Below are 7,934 nucleotides of genomic sequence, written 5' to 3'. Positions count from 1 at the left end.
TTGTTGTTTCACACACTGATGGCGCTGTGTTGGACCTCTTTATTGAAGCTTTTTTTTCCTCCTAACTTTTTTTTTTGGCACTGGTCAGATGGTACTTGGCTGAAAAAAAGATTTCAAAGAGGGTGCATTTAAAAAAAAAAAAAAAAATATTTGAGAACCACTGCTCTAATGGATATGATTTACAATTTAGTGAAGTGCAATACTCAAGCAAACTTGTACTTTAACGTAAAGGTAATATTCCTGACTTTGAAAAGGTACAGGTACACGAAAAGATGCTCAATTACAACAACATGAGTAAATGTGATTAGTTAGTTCAAGCTCTGCCAATCTGGCTGTAATCAGCTGTATACACATATAACCTGTATGACAGCACACCTGGCACACCTTTGAACCGCTCTCATATTGAACTGTGGTTTTGTGATGCTAATGAAGCTCAGAGAGAAGCAGCATCACACATTTGTGATCTGTCTTCTTTATGATGCTGTCACAAATTAAGTGCAGTAGCAGCTGTGGAGTTAGCGAGAACTATATCAAATAAAATCACACTTGATTTACGTAAAATTACAATACAAAGTGTTTTATTTATTTGTCATACAAATAAATAACTGCTATCATCATCACTAATGTTACTATACAGCCCTATGTTGAACTTGCATCGTTCTATGTCCTGCAATATGCTCCTCTGTCCTCCCTCCTCTCTCTCTCTCTCTCTCTCTCTCCATCTCTCAGCCCTTCCAGTCGAGGCAGATGGCCGCCCACTCTAGGTTTTTGCCCTGTTTAAAGTTTTTTTTTTTTTTTTTTTTTTCCCTTGCCACTGCCCTGGAAATTTTGGTCCATGGATTTGGCCAATATGTGATGGGTTTCTCTAAAGCACCTTGAACTGAATTGAATAACATAAAATTAAACATAATAATAATAATAACAACATCTGGTCTTTCAAAATGCATACTTATGTGAAAGCCGGTGAAACCAGATCAAATGAAGGGCTTGTAAATTGCAGATACAAACCTGTATGACACATGATGACTGAATCGCCAGCCTTTTATTTAGCTGTTGCTCATAAAAGTGTAGCACGCACAGCCGGCTGACAGCATGACCCCTGGCTAAAAGTCTGGGTGTGTTCGACAAGGAAGTGAAATTTCAGAGCTGCGTTTGCAGGAGTGACCTGAATTTCAACTTGAAAAACCCAAAGACATCCTGTGACATCAATGGGAGTTTTGTGTGCCAGTCCATTCCTGGAGCATCCGTAACAATAGAAGACTTAGGAGGAATAGGAGATACAATGCTTGATAATTTTGCAGGGTGGATCTCCTTCTGTGAAGTCAACCGAGAGTCCTGACACCTGGCTCAGATGTTAAAGGAAGTAAACCACCCGATAATAAACCCGGGGGCCTGAGTCACTCATCGGCTTGGAAAATAAATCTTAAAATGACATGAGGAGACATTTTAGAGCGTTCTTAGGATGGATGGATGGATGGATGGATGGATCTTTACATAAATGTCACTCTTCATGTTAGGTCTCGCAAAACCCACAGCTTGAAGAGTTTGAACACACCTGAGCTGACTAACCTAACTGTCTAACATTTGCTTAAATGTACGGCTTTACCTTTTAAAACAGATGTTTTTTTTTAATTGATTAAATGCTAATAATGAAAAAACAAAAAACAAAAATATATAGAGAGCAACAAAAAATATATAATTATATGTTTAATTCCATTTCATTTTTTTTTATTTCTTCCTCTTAGTACCTTTTTATTTCTACAGTTTATCACCTTTTCGCTCTCTTGCTTTTCAGCTCGTTCCTGTATTATTTGCTGCTGCAATGACGTGGTTTCACTTTGGATAAGCTTATCTTATACCGTGTTCCCTGTTTGATTGCACCCAAACCTAAAATAATTTTAAAAAATAGAAAAGAAAAAGAAAAAAGAAAAGGAAACGACAAAAAGAAAACAAAAAATAAAATACATAACCAGTGATCTTGGTTTCATTCGGGTAAAACTATCTTATCAAAAGCTGTCTCTTCTTTTGTTTAAATTTTAGGTTTAATTTGACCTTGGTTCATAATCCCTCAGTCATGACATAATTTATGGCCCAAACAAAGGATTCTGTATTTCAAGCCCTTTCATAAACTCTTCATTTCTCTAATTGCCAACATCTGCACGGCAGTCATTAGCTTTTTTTTTTTTTTTAATTCAGCAATGAGTTAAAATACGTAATATCTATGTAATAAATCACTTTTATACTATGTCAATTATTTTAAGACCAGAATGACTGACATCTGGGGTCAAAAAATCCCTTCAGTTTGAAAAAAATCTAATGACTCAAAAACCAGATTAACTCTGGGATCAAGACTATCACAGGCTATAAAACTTCACTGATGGCAAGTGGACTGAAACACGGCTCTCGCAAACAGGAAAATATGCAAGCAGCCTGCCAGGATGGTTGGATAACGCCCTGCTATTAAGCCATTACATTCTTCTGTTACGCTACCATACTGTAGGCCTGGTGTTTTGAAACACTCCCAATAAATCTGCTGGGTGGAAATCTACAGGTGTAATGACGTAATCACTGCTCACAGCAAACAAGGAAGTGAGGAAACATGAGGTTCAGCCACTGTTACTCAACTGTAAACACTGAGCCGGCATACCCAGTCTGGTGGAATTTTTTCACATTGAGCACAGCAGCAACCTCAGATTGCATGACATTGCACATGTGTAATTGTTAGGAAATGTCAGAATAGAACACAGAAATGATATATTTCGCAGGATGAGTCTGGTGTATTTCAAGACCTAATGAGTTTCTCAGCAAGAATTCCACATTTATTAAATTATTATTATTGCAATCAATCAAAAGTGGCTTTGAGTCATTCTTGAGGTGAAAGAGGAAAAAGATTAAATACAAAAAAAAAATAATAATAAAAATAAATAAATAAAAAAAAATTGTAAAATAAATTAATAATATTATTACTACCTATCACTGGTACTACTAATCACATGTGTACATAAGAATCCCAGTATACAAATGAGACTTAAAAAGACACACACACACACACACACACACACACAAGCACAGTGTGGAAAACTGGCACGAAAATAAACACATAAAGGTGGATAATTGCCAAGTCTTCAAATCTATGCACATGATACTTAATATAATACAGTTAACAGAAGTAGAAGGTAAAGCACTGTTACCTTGCTCAACTTTTGGTAAGAACTGAATAACTTTAATTAAATGTAAACTGACTGGTGGAGAAATATACATACGTAAAAATAAAAAGTGGCTTATTTAAAATGTACTGCACCAAGAGTTTTAGAAAAGATAACTGATGCATGCCATCTTATCCACACAATTTTAACAGGAAAAGAGGGAAAGTGGGAAATGACAAAATGAGGCACACAAAGTGAGCCAAATTAGTCTTCCTCAGTGTGCTGAAATGTAGCTAAGCACAGTATTTCAAAAAAAAAAATTGAGTAAAATTTCTAACATTTTAAAAAGTGTAAGTTTCGGAACAGCAAAAATCTTCGCACATCTATTACTCTCGCAGGTGCGTCGGAAAAGGACAAACCAGTCCAAAGTAATTGAAGATAGATTTTCAAGCAAATCTATCTTGAAAAAGGTCTATGACCCAAACATCGCAATAAATTCTTTATTCTGGAAGTTGGCCAGTGTGCGGGAATTTTTTCTTCAAAAAGTGTAAGTTTACAAAAACCTGCTCAAGGATGCTACCTGAGAGAAATCTAATTAACCATCCCCGCCCTCGCTTGTGTATACCTCCTGCACCTTTTACCTGGCAAACGTCAGCCAGGCCTGAGGCTGTGAGGAAGTACAGCATTTCATCATCAGTAGCCCGCAACTCCCAGATCTGAGGCTTTTGTCTTCCTACTTCCTGCTTCTGTGGGGAATTCCTGTTTTTGTGGTGAGTGTGTGTATATAAAGGGTGCCGATCAGCACATGCAGTCAGAAACAAACACTAGCACAAGGACTACTAGGGACCTAAGAAAGCGAACAAACCTCTTGTCTGCCGTCTTGCACAGGTAAATAACTTTCTTGAATCGTTTTTTCATTATTTTTGGAAGCGTTTAGCTGATATTGTTTTATCCAGAGTCACTTACAGTGAGTGAACAGAGACTTTTTGACAGTACACATTAGTTATTGGACAGTCTCTGACATAACCTCTGCTTTATAGACCTCTGGACGATTCATCTCTATCACCTTCAGTGAACCTCATATCTCAAAAATGTCAGTTTTCAGGGGAAACTGACTATCTAAGTCTTATAAGTGACACTGAATAACAGAAACATTGAAACCACCAGAACTGGGTTATAAGGTTTCACATTACAACAGTGTCTTCTTCTCCATTGTAAGCAGTGAATATGGGTGCAGTCGAGTAGTGAACATAAGATAAGATTAGCCAAAGGGAAACCGCATCATTGCAGCAACAAACAATACAGAAACTAGCTGAAAGGCAAGAGGGCAAAAAGGTAATAAACTGTGGGAATTAAGAAGAAGAAATGCAAAAAAATAAAATGGAATTAAAAGATGGAGCATTTCTCTAAGGTGATATAAAAAGGTTTTCCATTTCACAGCTTCCTTGCATCTCTTCAGAATTCCAGTTCTGTTTTTATTTAATGGCATATAATACGTTACATGACATTGCTGTCTTTCTTTTTTTGCAGATCTAACTTACTTAGAAGAATGGAATCTCACTCGAAATGCAGCCTGAAGAAGGTGTGTATCATGAGTCGTGAAAACCAGCCAACCCAACCTGCCTCAACAACAATCACGACCTCTGACATCCTGACCCTCACACCTAAAGCTTACCTGATGTTCTCCTTTTACAGCACCACAGCGAAGAGTCGAGCTCCAAGATGCCCGAGGGAGTGGACATGGAGATCTCCTGCCACCCTCTGACCATGAAGCATGTGGTCAACCTGGTCATCGCCATGGAGAGGTTCAAGGGCAGCAAGCTGGAGTCAGCGCTCAGCTCCGAGTTTGACGACGAAAACTTTCTCAACGTGATGTTGGACAGCATTGTGGAAGGTAAACAAACACACATACACACGTAGATGCACAGAGGTAAATATGTGACCTCGATTGCCTGAGCCAGGTAGAGCACATTAACCATACAAAGATGAAAGAAATCAGTTGCTCCTGTGCCTTCACTATTGGTTTAAAGTGGTCTATGCACTGGTCTACACGTCTTTCTGTTGGGTTTGTACTGGTTGATACTGGCCTTTTCTGCTTTTCTGGACTGATTTATGTAGGAACTTGTGGAGGTAGATACAAGTTACACCGCACGTTGAACGAGGCCATAACGTTCCACCTTCAACTTATCATGTTTTTCTCTTTCTCCCTCAGAGGAAATTGTAATCGAGCTGACCTCGGAGCCGCCAACGCAGAGTGACTACAGCAAGACTCTGGAGTTTGACTGCAGTCTTACTGACGGCCAGCAGAAGGAGTGGGTGCAGATGCAAAACAGCATGGAGCTCCTCGGTGTGATGCTGCAGGGCGGGAGCAATCACCATGCAGGTAGGCTCATCTCTTGTTATCGAATGTACACTGCTGGGTTTGCCTGACTCCTAGTTCTGCTGTTTGGAGAATCACTTTTAAAGTGTGACATGAAAGTACGCTTGTTGTAGCTTCTTGGTCTACCGATATGGGTCTTTGAAGCCCAATGCTTTATTGTATTATTTGAATATTTTTTATGCTGTACATTTAAAGAACCACACTGAGGACTGAGTTTGAATGTTTGGCCCATTTACTACACATTCTACTTTGCAACAAGCCATTTTGCAAACCATGCGGGGAGTACTAAAGATTTCATAAGTTATGATCAAAATCCCTTGATTTTCAAAATTGATTTTTTGGTTGAAACACCTACCTTACAAAGTCACCGCCATTCATTAGCTGCCGACATGATAGTTGGCAAGCTTTTAATCAGGGACTATTTTCCCTGATGGAGAGACACTAAGACACACCAATTTCAAGTCAAGATACTGGAGGTAGAAAAAACAACTGCCTGCCTCTGGAAAAGATTAGCAGTAACATGCAGTATATATATTTACTGTAGATATTACGCTAAGCATGCAAAATCACTGGTACAGCCCTTTAAATTATTGCAATGTTCATGCCAAACATTTACCAAAAATTACAAGGATTGAGTGCTTCCCCTAAAATTCAAAACTTTATAGGGTGGAAAAGTCTTTGAAACAGCATTGAGCTCATGAGTTTAGGTTAGCAGCTCCAAATCATACCTTTTAGTTCATCATATCGGCACTGGGGAGACGCTGAATGTCTGACATTGACTTTTTAGTGAATAGCCAATATCAATGAGCAAGCCTAATCATAACTACTTCTAAAATTTGATCTGGTCTCGGTCTCGCTGTAGAAATTCAGAATAATGCATCTTTGTCTATGGCTTTCCTGATGTGAGGCCGCAGCAGTGTGTGTCTTTTAAATCATCACATCTCTGAGCACTGAGGCTTAAAGTTTGGCTTATATTTACCTTTGCTCTCTTTTCTGACCTCAGTCCAGATACGCATGGCGACCTACCGGCACCTACCGACTGACACCAACGCCCAGCCTGTGGCCTTGGGCATCAAGAACTCTTCCTTCTTCCTGTCCTGCTCTGAGGAAGGTGGCAAGCCCACCCTGCATCTGGAGGTAAGACTCTACACTCTGTGGACAGTGCAGTATTTTCACACAGACACTAAACACACTGTGATGGTAATACCACTGGCTGGGAATTTATGTCCTTTAGGAATATGACTGCATGACAACATAAAGTATGATTAAAAACGAATAACATCCATTTAGAGAGTGATTTCAATTTGCTTTTTAGCATTATTTTACACAATAGCATTGTGTATCAGCATAACTTGATTCCACTTTCTAGTCAATATGATTGAAATTAGAAGAAAGTGAAGATTAAGGCTTAAAGATCACTTATCCCTTGTGATAGTACATTTATCATAGCTCGGCATGGCTATTTAAATGTGACTGAGGCAGTAAGCTGGCTGTGCATAGTGTGATGAGTGAACCCATCTATGATTTCTCCTCACCTCAGACTGTCGCAAACAAAGATGACTTGAAGAAGATCAGCAAGGACAGCGACATGGTGCGCTTCCTCTTCTACAGACATGACCAAGGCCTTGACATCAGCACCTTCAGGTCTGTCCGCTTCCCCACCTGGTTCATCAGCACAGCCAAGACCAACAACCAGCCAGTGGACATGTGCGAGCAGACCGCGAACCGCAACATCACCTTCACCGTCCAGAGTTAAAGACGGCCTGCTTAAGTCTGTCTCAGGTCAGGTGTGGCCCTCTAAAGAAAAAAGTGCTCCAAAGAGTGTTAAATCGTGTGATTTCAGCTATTTTGATTCTAGGTTAAAGCAACTAAGATGTTATTATTATTATTTAAATCACTGTTATGTTGATTCCAGTCTTTATTATATGAATCCATGTAAGTTATTATACTAAGTGATCAGTGTTCAGTGTGTGTATTTGTGGCCCATGGTCCACTGCCCATATTTATGTTGTGTTTGGGTCTTTGGCTCTGTGCAGCCCTGGTCTAGACAGAATCACTACTGCAGCCTATTACAAAAAAAAACTTATGTAAGTTTTTGATGAATGTGTATGGTATGTACTAAGTACTGCTGAGTGACTACTGAGTGTGTTGACTGTCAGACTTGACCACGAGATGGCGTCATTGTGCTCGCTATTGAGCAATGGGTATTTAGCCTATTGTACTGAATGACATGGCACACTGTTTACGGTTTCGAAGCGTTATGCTTCATATCTATTTATTTATTTATGTATTTATGCACCAGTGCTAACACATTTTAATATTTATTTATTTGGAAATCTGCTTACTAACAATGATTTCATGAAAATACAATAAATCTGTAATAAAGCGTTATAACTTGATGACTGTCC

At 39.0% G+C, this 7,934-nt stretch overlaps 1 protein-coding gene across 1 annotated transcript; it reads left to right on the top strand.

The window, feature by feature from the left end:
• Positions 1 to 3,982: 3,982 nt before the first annotated feature.
• LOC115365236 (interleukin-1 beta-like) lies at positions 3,983 to 7,318 on the top strand. The gene is made up of 6 exons (XM_030060135.1): positions 3,983 to 4,034; positions 4,677 to 4,728; positions 4,842 to 5,040; positions 5,359 to 5,529; positions 6,530 to 6,663; positions 7,067 to 7,318. The coding sequence occupies exons 2-6, from the start codon at positions 4,696 to 4,698 to the stop codon at positions 7,280 to 7,282; spliced, it is 753 nt and encodes a 250-aa protein (XP_029915995.1). The 5' UTR covers positions 3,983 to 4,034; positions 4,677 to 4,695; the 3' UTR covers positions 7,283 to 7,318.
• Positions 7,319 to 7,934: the final 616 nt, after the last annotated feature.

This window comes from Myripristis murdjan, chromosome 9 (assembly GCF_902150065.1).
Source record: "Myripristis murdjan chromosome 9, fMyrMur1.1, whole genome shotgun sequence".
Lineage (NCBI taxonomy): Eukaryota > Metazoa > Chordata > Actinopteri > Holocentriformes > Holocentridae > Myripristis > Myripristis murdjan.
Note: the sequence above shows the minus strand (reverse complement) of the source record. Positions and strands in the feature narration are given on the sequence as shown.

Bases quoted from the DNA above. Each gene is read 5' to 3' on its own strand.
- LOC115365236 (XM_030060135.1), top strand. From the start codon at position 4,696: ATGGAATCTCACTCGAAATGCAGCCTGAAGAAG. The intron at 4,729-4,841 runs GTGTGTATCATG...CTCCTTTTACAG, and splicing joins CGAAATGCAGCCTGAAGAAG to CACCACAGCGAAGAGTCGAG. The intron at 5,041-5,358 runs GTAAACAAACAC...TTTCTCCCTCAG, and splicing joins GTTGGACAGCATTGTGGAAG to AGGAAATTGTAATCGAGCTG.